The 17,085-nt window shown below is 37.7% G+C and overlaps 1 protein-coding gene across 4 annotated transcripts in view; it reads right to left on the bottom strand.

Moving 5' to 3' along the window:
- BUB1B (BUB1 mitotic checkpoint serine/threonine kinase B) overlaps window positions 1-17,085 on the bottom strand; it is a 65,745-nt gene that overhangs the window by 25,845 nt on the left and 22,815 nt on the right. For all 4 annotated transcript variants that reach the window (XM_021009378.2, XM_021009376.2, XM_078151343.1 and 1 more), the window contains 6 exons: window positions 11,686-11,798; window positions 10,072-10,160; window positions 9,654-9,700; window positions 8,560-8,620; window positions 8,348-8,453; window positions 5,070-5,347 (listed from right to left, as the gene is read on the bottom strand). In XM_021009378.2, the coding sequence (XP_020865037.1) occupies window positions 5,070-5,347; window positions 8,348-8,453; window positions 8,560-8,620; window positions 9,654-9,700; window positions 10,072-10,160; window positions 11,686-11,798 (694 nt within the window). The remainder of the gene's footprint in view (window positions 1-5,069; window positions 5,348-8,347; window positions 8,454-8,559; window positions 8,621-9,653; window positions 9,701-10,071; window positions 10,161-11,685; window positions 11,799-17,085) is intronic.

The raw sequence follows: 17,085 nt of genomic DNA, 5'->3' as shown, positions 1-17,085 counted from the left end.
AAATCAACTCTTCTGACTTCCATATTCCTATTAGTAACATTAGACTTCACTCAGTCGCCTTCTTATGCAACCTTACTCTTTTGGTTCTTCCCTGTTTCTCACTTCTCATATCCAACCGGTAACCAAGTTCTGTCCATTTTACTTGCACAGCACCTCTCAAATCTTCCCTCTCCCCTCTATTCTCACTGCTAACATCCTAGCACAGTTCCTCATTACCATCTACCTAAACTATTTCAACGGCCTTGTAAGAAGTCTTCCTAGCTCTATTCTAATGCATTCATTACACCATTGTCAGACTAAACATAAATAGACATGATCACATCACCCCTCTGCTCACCAGAAAAAAGCAATGGATATTGGAGGACAGACATAGTAATGCACTACTGGAGCTTTGAAATGATCCAAACATTTCAGAAAGCAATTTGGAACTATACCCTAGAAGTCACTAAACTGAGCAAACCCTTTCATCTAGCCATACCACTGTACTAAGCACAGACTCTCAAAGAGATGAATGAGACAGGACAATATGGCAGCACTTTTGTTGTAGCAAGAAACTGGGAAGTAAGGGGATGCCCTTAAGGAGGGAGTAACATACATACTCAATCGGGTGGGGAAATCTATCTTACCCTACAGGTGGAACTGGAAAATGGCTCAATGAAAAATGGTATATGGATACAATAGAACATTATTACACCATACCAAATGATGAAAGGGATAGATTCTGATAAACCTGGAAGAACTTACATAAAAATGATGCAAAGTAAAGTAAATAGAACCAAAAGAACAATGTAAGCAGTTACTGAAACATTTTTAAAAGAAACAATTCCGAAAGACAAAACCCTCTGATAAATGCAATGGCCAACCATGTCTCTAGGGGACCTACGATGAAGTACGCTACTCATTTCCTGAAAGGTGATGGACTAAAGGTACAGAAGGAGATACATATGTGTATAGATTTGTTTTGTTTGATTGTATTTTTTGTAATAAGGGTTTGGGGGGATGGTGAAGATAAAACTTGGGGGGCAAGTGAGAATAGTAATAATACAATCATGCAAAAAAAAGTTTAAAAAAAAGTGTCATTAAAGCATTTTTGAAAATGAACAGAACAGAAGGAAGATCAGAAAAAAAAATACCCTACAGGGTAGGCAGGAAAGTTTTAAAACTGAGGTGTTAAATTTTTATATACTTTAAATATATGATTTTAAGTAAAGTATAAACTCTGGCCTGACATTCAAAGTCCTCCACAATCTGGTTCTGCTCCTACCTTTTCAAGCCACATTCCTCCTCTGCCCACACTATGTTCCAGTCCAGCTGGATTATCCTTTCTCCAAAAATATGTCCTGTCACCCTCTTCTCTATGTCTACAAGTTACTTCCTCCTCCTTCTTTTGCTGTTGACTTTGACATACTGAGCCCACTTTATCTCCTGGTTGGCCTGGACAACCAACCACACATGCATCAACTTCAGAACCCAGCCAACGAGCACACTCACCATCTGTTTGCTGTTCCCCAAAGGGCCTTTAATTAGGAACTTAATGTTTGTTGAATGAATAAAGCTTGATTTCCCAAAGTCTCAAACCTATTCAACTCACCTGGCTCAAGGCTTTGATTTCTGTTTTCCCTGTCTCCCTGCCTTGGTAACATTTTCTTTCTAGCACCCTAGGGACTCCCAATGTCAAAGTACTACTGCCTTTGCCCCCAGACCTGTTACTGGTACAGGGAAAATGTGATAAGGAAATGCCTTCTTCCAATTACTCAGTCAATCAATAAACATTTATAAAACCCCAACTCAGTGCTAAGCACTGTGCTGGGTGCTCTGCAGGACTGGTGTGGCCTTTGCTATTGGCCTATATTATCTTCAGTCGGTGAAGATGAGTGTTTTTCAGTATCTCACAAGGTACCGTACTGCCTCTGATCACAGCTTTAGGCTTCCCTAATTGCCCCTAGCTCCTAAGCTAGAAGACTACCATGCTTCCCACTCTCAGCTGGCTTTTTCTCTCTGAACACCTTCCCTAGTACTTAGCTGCTGGTTGCCTCTCTGTGCAAATGTGGGCTGGCAAAATGCATTTACTTTTTTCCCTTAGTTTTCTTTATAATTTGCTTAGTCTTTTTTAAACTCCTTGTTGGAATACTTGTGGGAGAACTGGGCTGTTCTAGTCCCACTCATTCAACCATATTGAGCAGAGTCCCCCTTCACTCAACTTATATAACCAGTCTAACTGTTGAACTGAAAGTTTAACTATCCCCTAAGCTCCCATGACCACCAAGGAAATCTACTGCCTACTTCTCTACTTCTTCCTCCTGCTTCAGGTTTATCTAGGCCTAGTTTCCTAATGTCTCTGACTCTAAAGAATAGGTACAAACAAGGTAGTCTCTGGTTACCACAAAAATGTTTCATTAAATTAACTGAAATCAGTCTTACCCCGATGCCAAAGTATTACGCACTAGTAATGCACCATTCAATCTCTCCTATCTACTTGACGATTACTCGTTAGTACTTAACTCCTAACAATTACTCTAGTTATTTAAAAGGGTACACAAGGAGGCAGCTGGACCAAAGATAGAGTGCACATATTACACCCATACAAATAAAGGTTTTTAAAACTGAATTGTCTTTATATCCCATGTGACACTACCTACCCCACTAACTCAGTGGATAAGCTGAAGGTGGAAGGTGGGCCTTGTGCTTGGTCTTCAATGTTGCTCAAACTATACCACTGCAGCCAGAGATATCAGAGAATAAGGAAAAATGGGAGAGACTAGAGGCCCTGGTGAGGATGAAGAACAAGTTTAGAGAAAGTGAGAAATCAAAGGACAGGAGAGAAGGGAATTCAGACCAGGATCAGAGAGGTCACGATCATGGAGGTGACAATTACGGGTGATGGCGAGGTCTAAGATATGACCTCTCCTTTGCATAGCTGAGACAGAGTGAAAAATATAACTCAGAGGAGTTGAAACTGGTGAACTAGGGATCCCAGAGGCCCAGTGCGTTGTTAAAACGTATGTTGAATTTTCCAAGTATAATGGCAAGAGTAGGGCTAGCAACCTTCAAAACAGTGGAAGAGTTAGGTGAGATATAAAGTATGTGTGCATCCAGAGGTAGGAAGTGCTAGAAGAAAAGAAGGATAATGCTAAATGAGAGTTGACAAGAGAAGCTATTTTCCAGGGCCCTTTTCTTTTTTCTCCCCACTTAATGGCTAATCTTGATGTTTAAGAATAAAATATTGATTATGTAACTTTTTCTTTAAAGATTCAAAGCCCCAAAATACATAATTTCATTTACTGACACCATCCCTGAGAAATGAGAGGGACCAAATGATGGATGACTACAAAAGCCTTAGATCATACCTGCACAGAACGAAGAGAATTGGGAAATGCTAAACATAGTGAACACTGAACGACATCACAAAAAATGAAGCTAAGTATATTCTGAGAAGAACTATATACCAATGAAGGACTCAATTCCACAAAGAGCACAGATCAAAATCATTATCAAATTAGAAGAATAAAAATGAGAAGATATGGCATGTAATTGAGGTAATGCCAACCTGGCTTACTTTAAAAAGCTTTTAGTGCCCTCAAAATGAGGAATTAATAAAAAGAGCAGATACCAACATGACTACCACCATTTCCTAAGTGTAGGGATACAAATCAAGTGTCAAAAGGAAAATAAAAGAATGTAGAAACTATCTTAGCCAATAAACATTTGACATCATCATCAAAATAAAAGATAATGCGCTAAAGAGCACCATCAGTTTAGAATATAAATTTGTTCATAAAATCTTATGAAGGGGGGGCAAGCCTGGTTATAGTGTATATGGACCTGGCCTTGGAGTCAGGAAAACATATATCTCTATATCTATATCTCTATCTGGGACAGGCATTGCAGAAGGACAAAGAACTAGGCCTGGAATTGAATAAGATGATAAGGGAGCTGGATTGCATTTAAGAAACTGCACAGCGTTTTTAATGATCCCAGGTTTCTTCCTGAAACAAAGGCCCATCTTTTTAACATTAGTATTCTTAAACTGGTGCTATATACCTACAAGTCTGAGAATATTAGTTTCTAAAAAATTAAAGCTGCCGTTCACTTAAAGGTCAATGAGAGCCACAAGACAGAAGTGAACATGTAATCTATGAGGAACTCCTCTCAGGAGAAGTAGCATAAAGGAAGAGTCCAGGAGAGAGACATTAGTTGAGTCATGTAGTGAGGGCAATGAAGCATGGTGCTTGGGTATTCCAATGGTATCCATGAAAGGATGAGAGCAAGAGAAAGGCCCCTAGTATGGGACAGTGAAGAATGCAGAGGAGAGCACAGACAAAAATCAGGATAAGAAAGTGTGGACCTACACACTGTTGGATGGAGCATCCACAATGAGGGGATCACAGATCCAAAGTATGAGATCACAGGATCACAGATATAGAGCTGGAAGGGATTTTCAGAGGCCATCTACCATACGCCCTTCATTTTAAAGAGGAAAAAACTGAGGCCCAGGGAACTTAGGTGATTTGTCTAAGATCCAGAGTAAATATCATCACTCAGAACAGGAGATACACATGTGCTACACCTAGGAAAAATTTATACACAATAATTACCTAACTACTTAAATTCTCTGTCCAGTGTCCTTTCCATTAGACTCTACTTCTTTAAACTAGAGGCATTTGAAATCTAACAAAATAAGTATAACTTTAGGGAAATTATTTTGTTAACAATATTTGGGAAATGTTAGTTCATTTAAAGGCTGAAAACATAGTAAAATAATGACTGTTCAACATCGTTTGGGAAAATGGAAGTGACTCTCTATGTTTCAATAGTTATTCCAGATCACATTGGTTCATCTAACACTTTGGGCTTAGCATTATAATGAAGTTATAACAGTCTAGAGAGCCATATAAAAAACAAATTAAAAGCCAAATTCTGAATTTGGTCATTTAGAACCACAAAAAAGTTAGAATAATATATACCTGGTACTCTTAAGATAAGCCATATTCTTGGGAAGTTGACAAGTATACACAGAGAGGAAGGAAAGGCATAAATAAGCAAATGCATGTATATTATAATCCAGTTACCTCAATTTCTTAATGCCAAGTGCTTGGTTGTAAGTAACCTCACAAACAGTTTGCTGGTTTACAGAAGTTCTCTTCAACTGTAGCTCTTCCTGTAGAATTCTCTCAGGATTGGCAGATAGTGGGTGCTTCTGTGTTATTATTCCATGAAAAGGAGTTGATACAAAGCGGGCTGCCCTAACAAAGTCGCAAGTATCTTCTGGGTTGGGACATATAGGCATATTTCTGAAACCTGTGATAATGGCATCTTCACTCAGGGGCTCAATTCCAATGAACTCATCCTGAAATATTTAAGAGAAATAATTTTTATGAGAAATATATTAATCAGTTCATGAATTTTTAAAGGCGTTGGACATTAATAATAAACTCCTTGAAGAACTTGTGTCATTAAATTGTGCTTATCCTATATGCAGAATCTAAGAAGACTACCTCATTATTAGCACCCTCCAGACTGTGGCTTGTCGGCCATCATAAAACTTGAAGCACTGCATAAATGTGGGTTATTATTTTGTACCTGAAATGCCAAATCTGGCATCTCATTGTTATACAAAAGTATCTTAGGGTTTTTAAAGGCTAACCTAGTAGAACACAAGTTTTGACAGGGCTTGACCTAGCTAAAAAGGTTTCAAATATAAATCTAGCAATGAAATGCAAACATATCTCAGCTCAGCTAAATTCAGTCAAATATCACCAAGTGACTAAATATTTTAGTCATTACAATTCACAAAAACCATTTGCCAGTGCATAGATAGGTGATGATCTGCCATCACTGGAGGAAGTAACTTTCTACCTATACCAATGAAATCAAAGAATCTTGAAGTATCATAATTAACTCACCTAGAAAATGTTTCTGGTAAACCTAATCATTCTGCATTGTTCTTTAAGTCTTCCTCTTCCTATGCAGTTCACTTCTAGTATAGTAAGTTTGGTTCAATAAAATCAAATGGAAAAGGAGCATGGAGGGGAGGCAGAAAAGTCCAGTAAGCATTACTAAAGCTAGAATTTTACAAGTACCAAAGAAAACATCTACAGAGTTTGTAGATTTGTATACATTTTATGAAACTACTTTATAAACTTAAATGTGATCCACAGGAAAAATGTGAATGGATATTAAAATCAAAATTAAAACAGGCAGAATTTATGAAAAGATAGAAAAAAAAAGATGATAAAGAGTCCTCTCAATGTTTTGCCCACCCCAATTAACTTGAGATAAAAGTCTTTTGGAATATGCCATATGGCTTTAGCAAAGCTATCTAGGAGAAAATAGCTAATCTTTTTCAATCCAATTACCTTCTTCATTATCCATCTGAGAAAGTGCTTAATGTGCATGTGTGTAAGCCTTCACTAAAGACACTTTTAGAGACTTGTCAGACAGAAGAAGACTTCTGATAGGAGAGCCAAGTCCATCGGAATGGGAAGGAAAAGATACTGTTAAGTTAGAAGGCATTTTTAGAGATCATCTAGTTTTAATTTCCTACTCAGTTGTAGGAAGCTTTTCTAGAATACCCCTCACAGATAGTCACTTAGCCTTTCGCGTCAATATACACATCTAAGAGCAGACTAATGATACATTGCAGTCTTACTGTTGGATGGTTTTTCATTAGAAAGTTCTTTATACTGAGGAGTTCTTTATATTCCCTCCTCATAACTCCAACTCAGTTTCGGGCTTCAATGGGAAAAGGAGCAGGAGAAATTCCTTGAGTTGAATAAGGAGAAAGAAATCAGCTAGGTGACTTAAAAATGGATTGGTCTAGCTAGGTGGGTCAGAAGATAAACCTGAGAATTTGGGAGAACAATCTCCAGGCCTAGATACTGGTCCATATTCTATTTCTGGGTTGAAAAAGGTTATTAAAGGATTAAGCAGAATTTAAGAGAATTAGGGAGTAGGACCTGAAAAGGAAGACGAAGAAGGAAAAGGTACTTAGCAAAATGAGGCAAATTAAGTAAGAAAAGGTACATAGAACAACTGGAGAATAAAGGAAATTGATAGGATGGATAATTAGGGTGGGGCAAACGAGGAAACATAGGAAGTTGGTGAAAAGCAGAAGGGGAAAAGGAGTGTGGCTATGGAGTTGTAGAGTCTAAGGAAAGGCCACTGAGTAGGGTTATTAAGAGGAGGTAACTGACTATAACTTTTTAACTAGGTATTTAGGGTTGAGGTAATAAGTCACAAATAGTTTAAAATCACAAAAACAAAAAACAAAGGCGGAAAATCCCAACTAGGATGAAGATCTTGACAGGCTAGAGCCCTAGACTGAATCAAGTAAGATGAAATTCAAAAGGGATAAAGGTAAAATCTCTTAGCCTGGATAGCAAAAAAATCCACTTCACAAATACAGAATGAAAATATATATGGTTGAACAGCAATTGTTCTGATAAAGATCTGAGGATTTTAGTGAACTACAACTTCAATATGAAAAAGCAGTGTAATGTGAGAGCAAAAAAAAATGCAATTCTGAGCCACATTAATAGAAGCATAATTTCTAGGAATAGGAAAGTAATAGTCCTATTGTATTCTGTCCTTGATAGACCTCACCTGGAGTATTGTGTTCAGTTCTGGGTGACAGTTTAAAAGGTCATTGATAAGCTAGAGAACCTGTCCAGGAAATGGTAACAAAGCTGCCAAATGGGCCTTGAGTCCATGCCACATAAGGAAATGGGGATAGTTAACCTGGAGAAAAGATTCAGGGGGGATGGGATAGCTGTGTTGAAGTACTTGAAGGGCTGACACGTGAAGAAGGGATGAAACTTATTCTGTTTGACCCCAGAAAGCCAAATCAGGTTGGACAGAAGTGGCAAGAAGGGAATTTAAGTTTGATGTCATGAAAAGCTTCCTAACAATGTAACACTGAGAGCATCTGTAGTGCAGTAGTCTTCACAAAGAGGGTAGATGACCACTCATACAGGGAGGACTCTTTCTATGTTGGACTACATAGATGCTGAGGTACCTTCCAGCTCTCAAATCCTGTTGATCTGTGACTCCTCTCCATGTGATGATCCCTACCCTAGCTGATCATTGTTCTACTTCTGCCTTCAGGAGGACCAAAGAATAATCTAATAATTTTTTCCAGGTGACAGAAGTTCAAATATTTGAAGTTATCTATTACATCACCTATTCTTTACTCTACACACACACACACACACACACACACACAGAATTCATGCCCCACTGACCTGGGGGTCATATTGTGATGTGAATCCTACCTCACACATTTTCAAATTTAGTCAGCATTAATGCAATAGATTTTTGCTCAAGTTTACTTAAGGATATTGCTACTTACACAAACTTCCAGAGGAAGATCTTCCTTTGAGGTCATGTCTTCTGAAGATTTTAGAACAGCAAGAGCTCTTCGTTGGCCTGATGCCTGTTGAGGTTCTGCAGGAAGACTTAAGAAAAACACACCCTCTGTTCAGTATATTTCTTTCTGAGTTGGCACAGTTACCCCCTAATTGAGCCTCACATAAGTATGACTATTTTTGAAGCAAATCAGACCTGATGTTCTCATTTTCTGAAGGAACAGATTCATCAAAAATGGAAAACGGTAAGACAGGACCTATAAAACAAAATAGATTGAGTCACAAACTAATTTTTAACACAAATATAATTCTTCTCTTAAATCAGCTTCCCATAAGGATATGGTTCATAAAGAATTTCTTTAGTACTCCTTTAACACAATTTGGAAAGGAAATCTAGTTTTTTATCAGTTATAATAAGCAAAAGCACTAAGCCAAATGACACCCTTGTTTCTTCTGTTTTCTAGTAAAGCACTCCAAATCCCACCCTATGACCTGGACTGCTGAACATCATTGAAGGCTCTAGCTCAATTATCTAGCAGCTGTCTTGGCAGATGCTTTTTTGCCAGTAGCTTAGGTTTACTTTATTTTATATAAAAGATATTCAAGCTACATGTTGATTAAAGTTTGTCTGGGTGCACCTATAACATGCCAAAGCTGTGGCTCCAAATCCTTCAAGAAGGTAGTATGTCACTCTGCTCTGCTATATCTGGCACTATATTTAAAAGCCGTTATGAAGACACTCCTCTCCTCTCCTCTCCTCTCCCCTCCCCTCCCCTCCCCTCCAATCAATTACAAAAGTTGACAGTCAGGTTAGAAGCAATATAGAAATTCCTGCCGTACAGCCTTGGTTATGAAAGTCAATGTGCCTTAGGTGGTTAGAGCACACGGGGCAAGCGTGAGAGAGCTCCTTGACAACTACAGAGCAGTGTGCTTGGAAAATAATAGTTGGTTTTTTCCTCCTAGCTAACTATTACTCTAACTTCTTTACCACATTCTCACTTACTTTTTCCTCAAGACCCTTTTGTAATGAGGGTAACAAATGTAGGAGGAAAAATAATTCACACTGTTGACCTCATATAAAATCCATGTAAATATCAAACCACTAAATACATCCCCTTTAAACAACAAGATTTTAGAGGCTTCAAGAGGAATCAAGCCAATATAAGAGGCCTCCTTTTCCATTCCTTTTTATCATAATCAGGAACCTGTATGTTAACTATTCATTACTGTGCATGCATTTTCTCTCTTACCAGCAAAATTTCCATTTATTAATTTCTGAATATTACTTACCCTTAGAAGATAGTTCCTTCCAAGTGTTTTCTACAACTGAAGTTTCCCTGTTAAGAAGTAACATTTTTAAAAAAACCATACTTATACTTTAAAATAGAACCGTGCCTTTATTAAGCTTAAACTCAGTTATATTAATTCCTCCTTAGTTTATCTAATTTCCAAGGCAATGAAACCATTCTAAATCTGTGACCCTTCAAGAAGTTAGGACTGTAACCTACCCTCTCCTCAGATCTACTCTACCTCCAAGATACTGGAAATACATAAAAAAAAAAACATTAACCAGTACTCGGAAAAAAAATGCAGATCTTTAGTCATGCATTTAGAGCCACTTATTATATTTCAAAATGCTCTTCTGTGTCCCCCTTTCCACTGAGGAAGCACTGGTCCTACCTGAAGTAAGAGCTCAGTGAACACAGACCTGAAAAGAACCTCCTCTCCTGGCACGTCCGGAAGCCTGGAAACACATCCTCCAGCTGCTATCTCTCCTGTTGGCATACTTCCTCCAGGCTGTCAACATTAAACAAACAAAGTCAATGAGTCACCACCACACTCTAGGAAAATACACCATGTACGTTGAGAATTTCATGTTTTGTCCAAAAGCAGTCCTGACAAGAATTAGAAAATCTGAGTTCTCTGCTGTTAACCTTGCTAAAGTGTAACCCACTTTCATGTTACCATCATCTTACTATCTCTTTTCCTTTGTAGATGCGCATGTACCTTCCCATGTCCATACACATAGTATATGACAGAGATTCTTCACCTTTTTGTGTGTCATGGACCTCTTTTGTTAGTCAGGTAAAACCTAGAGACTCCTCAGAAAAAATATTTTAAAATGCACAAAATAAAATGCACAGGCTAACAAAAGAAACCAATTATATTAAAACACAAACTGACAGGAAGATTGTGATCTCGAGCCATTTAGTAACAGGGATGGCAGCAGGTTTCACTACAGCAATTCCAAAGTCACGATAAGCAGAAATGCTATTTCCAGCTCTGACCATCCTCCACAACGTGGTCTCCTCCTCCCTTTCCAGTCTCTTACACTTGACGTATACTCATGCTACAATCCAGAAACTCTGGTCCCTTCTTGCTGTCCCTCAAATATAATACTCTACCTCCCCATTCGGTTCCTCCCCATCTGTTCCCCATTATCTCTGCCTCATGATTTCCCTGACTTCCTTCAAGTTTTGGCTCAAATACTATCTTCTTCAGAAAGCCTTTCCTGGTCCCTCTCGATGCTCATGCCTTCCCTCTGAGGTTACTACTGATTTGCCATGTAGATATCGTGTATGTACATCGCTATTTGCATTTTATCTTCCATTAACATGTGAGCTCCTTGAGGGCAGGAACTGTTTCTGCCTCCTTTTTATCGTGTGCCTATATATTTACTATGGGCAGGTCCACAGTAAATATGTTTAATAAATGCTTGTTGAAATCTGCAACAACTGTAACAAAGTATGAAAATATCAATGACTTTTATTGGTGATAAAGTCACAAGTTCTGCTAGTACTACTGCAGTTTGTTGCCTACTTTCCTAATTGAAAAAAATGAAATATTTTAATTACACATTAATAAAAATTAGGATATTTTTATGTAGTAATGATTTTCCCCATTCAGGTTCACAGACACCCTGACATTTCTCCATGGATACCTAGGTTAAGAACCCCTACTTTAGTGGGAATCGTGAAAAAAAGAGTTCCTTAACAATTTGCATGTCCAGCATAAACAACTATAAACGCTTACAAATCTAGATTTAGACTAATGATACCAGATAGTTTGCTGAACTTTTTCAGAAAACTTCATAATGTGAATAAAGTACGAGAGACTATGCCAAAATCAAACACCAAAATAACGGCTTTGGGTTCATCTGGAATCTCACTTCATACTACTTACTCAATGACCCTTAGCTTTCCCCCTTCAATAATGTATTCTTAACTCTGTGAAAAATAATAACCCCAAAAGGCAAGATGCCAACACACCTTTAAGCTCAACTTCTGAGCCAATTTGCTGTTATAATAGCTAAAAAAGTTACCTGATCACACAGCCTTTCTTGCTGGGTTGTCTGGATTTCCTTTAACATCTTCTCCATCTCCTCAATCTGCTTTCGCATCTCTGCTCTTTTCTGTGCCCCAGACAGCAACTCAGCTGAAGACAAAGAAGTTGAGTGAGATATCATATCCCTTAAGAACCCTTGTTTTCTTTCATTCTTTAAGCTGTCTTTTAAACTCAGCATTCTAATTTGATCCTGATATTATATCAATCAATCAATCAATCAATGTGCATTCATTAAGGACTTTCTATATTCCAGGCACTGTGGTGGGCAGTTGGGGTACAAAGACAAAAAAGAAACAACCCTTACCCTAAAGGAGATTATCTTCTTTTGGGAGAAAATGGTGCATACATACCACACACACGCAGAAAATAAATGCAAGGTAATCTGTGGGGAAAGACACTAGGAAAGGCTTCATATAGAAGGTTGTACTTGAATTGAATCTCGAAGGCTAGAGAATCTAAGAGGTAGAGGTGAAGAGGAAGCACATTCTGAATGGAGGAGGGAGCGGGAGCGTCATGTGTGACATCAAGAAGTGCAGTTTGCCTAGAAGGTTAAAGTACATGAGAAGGAGCAACATGTAATAAGAAATGCTGCCTTTTCTGTTATTATGTAAGGGTTGGGGCTTGCTCCTCCCTGTGACCTTGGCCTCAAAGCTTCCCCTTATTGCATATATTCTTCATGTATCTAGTCCAGCATCACCAATTGGATGTTTTGAATTTCACACATCCCACTGGCACCTTAAACTTACCATGTTCAAAACAGAACTCATTGTCTTTACTTTCCCCCTTTCCAAATATCCCTATTATTGTCAAGGGCACCATCATCCTTCTCCTCACCCTCTGAGACATCCTAGATTCCTCTTTTCCCCTCTGTATCCAATCAGTTGCCAAATCTTGTCATTTCTTGCCATATATCTCTCTCATGTACATATTCTCTTCTTTCTATTCATATAGCTATCATTCTCATTCAGACCTTTATCACTCTTTGCAGTGGTCTTCCTTTTTTTATTGATATCTTTTGTTTTTACATCAACTAAATTTCTTCCTACCTCCCTTCCTCTCACTCTTCCCCAACAATCATCCCATAGCAAAACTGTTATAAAGAGGAAAAGGAGAAAAAAATCAATACATTAAAAAAAAATCTGACAAGAAATGCAACAATCCACATTCATGGAACCCCCACTTATCCAAAGAGATGGTAGTGGCGGCGATAAGCTGGGGAATATATCTTTTCGTGTCTCTTCTTTGAGGCTATTTCAATAGCCTTCTAATAAGACTCTCTGTTTCAAGGTACTCCCTGTTCAAATCCTTCTTCCACTTAACTGCCAAAGCGATTTTGCTAAAGCATAGGTCTGACAATGTCACTCTCCTCTATTCAGTGAACACCAAATGGTTCAATTTTTATTTGGAATTTAAAGCTCTTTACAACCTTCCCCTTTCCATCTTTCTAGTCTTTTAACACCGAACTTCTCACCACGGACTCAAAGGTCCATCCATACCACTTACTGTACCTCACAATGCTCCACGTTCTTTGTGCTTCTGCACTGGTTGTCCACCACACCTTGGAATACTCTCTTCAACTCTACCTTTTAAAATCCTTGGCTTCCTTTAAGACTCAACTCAAACACCACCTCCTTTGGGAGGCTATTTCCAATCCTCCACTTCTAGTGTCTTTTCCATAAGGCTACCTTCCATCTCCCTAGCACTTATCTTTTATGTACAGATTTATGCACGTATTGTGTCCTTATTAGAATGTAAACTTCTTGAGGGCAGGGATTTTTGCTTTTTCTTTGTGTAACCATTGCTTAGCACAGTGCCAGATACAAAGTAAATGCTTAATAAATGTTTCTTGACTAATGCTTTTATATTAAAAAATATAATAAACAACCACCATAGTTGAATAGCTGTCAACAATAAACTAAAAAAATTACTTTACCAAAGGATTTACAAAGATAGAAACTACATACAGTGGGCAATGGAGTATAAAGATTACATACAAAGTCTAATGTAGGACATGAGTCTGCATCTTTCAATTGGATAACAAATTCAACCTGCCCCACAATCCCCAACCTAGGTCAATCTCTTTATAGCTAAGAAGATCAAAATTCAAATTCTAGACTGCTTCTATAACCAGGTCCAATTTGGACTTTTCCTAAGCATCTCCTAGCCACTAAGGAAATAGCAATTTATCATTTTAATTTCATCACATATTAGGTGTTCACTATATGCTAAATAAACATTGTGCTAGGCTCTAGGAAAAAATAAAAAGTTTAGCTAAGGCTATTTGGGGACAACATGTATAGAGATAAATACTTAACAGAATAATATGTGATAAGCCCATTGAAAAAGTGTGATTTATGAAGTAGGGGCTAGAGGCAGTTATTGATTTGTGGAAGGTGGGAAGCAGAAGAGGAACATGCAGATTCACAGAGATACAGAAAGGTAGACATTCAAAGCATAGCAAGAGAAAGCATAGGAGATTCCAGGCACAAGGAACAGTTTGAGCAAAGATATCGAGGTAGAAAGGTGCAGAACTTTTTAAGGAACAAGTTAGTCAAAGCAACTGCTCCTTTCATAGAGAATAGCCATGTCTTTTAGAACATTATTTTTATTTTTAAAAAGATAATCAGATCCAATATAGCCAAGTTGTCATGTTCATGAACAAAGAACAGATAAAGAAGTTAACAAGAGTCTTTGAGGTGAACAGTAAAAGTGCTGTAATAAATTTCCACTGTCAAAGAATTAATCCAATTATTTGTCAGTAAACAAATAATTATCAAATGTCTGTGTGTATTACACTGTACAAGGTGCCATCATGGAAAGTAGAACCTGAGATATCATCATTCCATAATTAGTTTAGACATTTTTATAATACACTAAACAGCCACCATGAGAAACTATGGACAAATATTTTAAAACTAGGTGGCATTTATGGAGTACTCCCTAACTTACGTCAAACACTGAAAAATTAGGAATTGTTATTCTTACTTCTTTTTCTTTAAGGTTTTCATAGCTCTCATAATGCTGGCAAAAACTCTCCACACTTAGAGCAGTTCTGCTCTGTACAACATATACTTAAACTGGTATATTACCTAGTACCTTATATCCTTCAAGCTAATCTATAACCCCGGCAAAACCCTATACTTCTATAGTGGGCCTATTTCTGTCCCTAGCCTCGTACAAGACTCACTCTAACTCATTTGTTTACTATTTCCTGCCTACTAGTGAGATGTGTGAGTTCTGCTTTACTTCAGGCTAGAGCCTGGAGTGTTAGCTCTCTTGATTGGTTGTACCTATTATCAGTTAATTCTTAACAAATACAAGTTATAAGGGGCAGCTAGGTGGTGCAATGGATAGACCTCGCCTTGGAGTCAGGAGGACCTGAGTTCAAATCTGGCCTCAAGACACTTGACACTTACTAGCTATTGGACCCTGGGCAAGTCACCTAACCCTGACTGCCTCACCAAAAAAGAAAAAGAACAAATACAAGGTACATAATAACCACAAAATAAAAACAAAGGAAACAACTTTGACCAATCAAAGACTTCAGAAGACTGACGATGAAGCATGCTTCCTGCCTCCGGGCAGAGATGATGACGTAGGGGTGGCAAATGAGACAATTCTAGATATGGCTAATACCTTAATTTGTTCTGTTTGACTGTACTTATTTGTTACAAGGGAGGGTGCTTCTATTGAGGGTGTGAGTTAGTGGGAAGATACAGAGATGCAAAATAAAACCAAAAACCCCATATCAATAAAAGATACACACACACTCAATAAAGTCAGAAGGTACACAAATGGGCCAATTTTGTTACCATCCTGTTAAGCGCAATATATATCTTTTGAAAATTATTATTTTTTTCAATTCACATGCATTAAAAAAAATAAGTCCTCCCCTCTCCCCTTTGCTAGTTCTCCCTCCCTACATCCTACTAAACAAATAAAAACAACAAATTTGAAAAATAAAGCCCTCAACGTTGCATAGACTGGTAAAACAAATTGTCACTTTAGTCACGTCTGAAAAATCTTTCTGCATTTTCAGTTCATCATCTCTGTCAGGAGGTGAATAGCATGTTTCATCTTCATTCCTTTGGACTTATGGTTTATCATTGTATTGATTAGAGTTCTAGAGTTTTTCAAAGTTGTTTTCTCTATAATTTTGTTATTATATATAAATTGTTCTCTCATTTCTGGTCACGCTGCTCTACATTAGTTCATAGATGTCTTCCCGGTTTCCTCCAAAATTGTTCATCTCATCGTTTCTTACAGCACAAGAATATTTCATTACATTCATATAACACGATTCATTTAGCCATTCCCAATAGAAGGATACTCTATTAGTTTCCAATTTTTGGATACTAGGAAAAGAGCTGGTATGAATATTTTCATACCAATACAACTTCAAAAGAAACACAAGTTTATCTAATCCTTCTTTGTTTATTGATGACTATCAAGTTCATAATAAAGAAGAAGCAAAAGCCAAAAACACACAAGTAGTCCATCAACTGGGGAAGGGATAAACAAAGTGTAGCATTTCGGTATAATAGGATACTACCATGCCATAAAAAATAATGAATTCAGAGAAGGAACTGGTACAGGGTGAGATGAGCAGAACCAGGAAAGTTCATATGTAAAAGACTACAATGCTATAAATGGACCAAAAAAGAAAAGAAACCAAATGTTATGTAAATATAATGACTAACTTTGGCCCTGGAGAAAAGTTGAAAAATGTACCTTTCTCCCATAAGTCAGAGATGGGGACTCTGGGTATGAAATACTGCATATACTACAACACAGATATGATGTTAGTTGGTTTTGCTAAACTGTTTTCCCCCTTCTTTTTATATAAGAGATGGCTTGATGCATATATTTGGAAATACATAAAAAAAAGATAGCAATAAAAGTAAAACCTTTTAAAAATCAAAGTACAAATGGACTTTGAGGACATAATCTGGTAGGAACTTGAATTGCATTTTTCTAAAACGACAATATTAACAGTGGTAGTTAGGTCCATAGGCCATCCCACAAAAGCTTCTTTAATCCATAATGTGGCTTACCTAAAGCATTATTATTTTAAGTCCTAGGAACAGGCTGCCATGTGGTAGAAGAGGAAAGAAACAGTGGGGTTTCCTCTGGCTTTCCTAGTATAGGACCAGCGTTAAGAAAATTCTGAAATTGGTTAACTTTTTTGACATGTACCCACCTTGATCTCTGTATCTCTCCCCAACCTCACAGCATTCTTCTTACTTTCATATTGCCCTAAAGTCTCCATCGTAAGAATGGGGCAAGGGTAGAAGAAAGAGATAGACTTGTTCTATTTCCCTCAAACATTCTACACGCCAAAACTCACCTCCCTACTCCCTTAAGTCAGTATTCCAAT

Source organism: Phascolarctos cinereus, unplaced genomic scaffold, assembly GCF_003287225.1.
Source record: "Phascolarctos cinereus isolate Bilbo 61053 unplaced genomic scaffold, phaCin_HiC Scaffold_3;HRSCAF=262, whole genome shotgun sequence".
Taxonomy (NCBI): domain Eukaryota; kingdom Metazoa; phylum Chordata; class Mammalia; order Diprotodontia; family Phascolarctidae; genus Phascolarctos; species Phascolarctos cinereus.
This window is presented reverse-complemented; position numbering and strand designations above follow the sequence as displayed.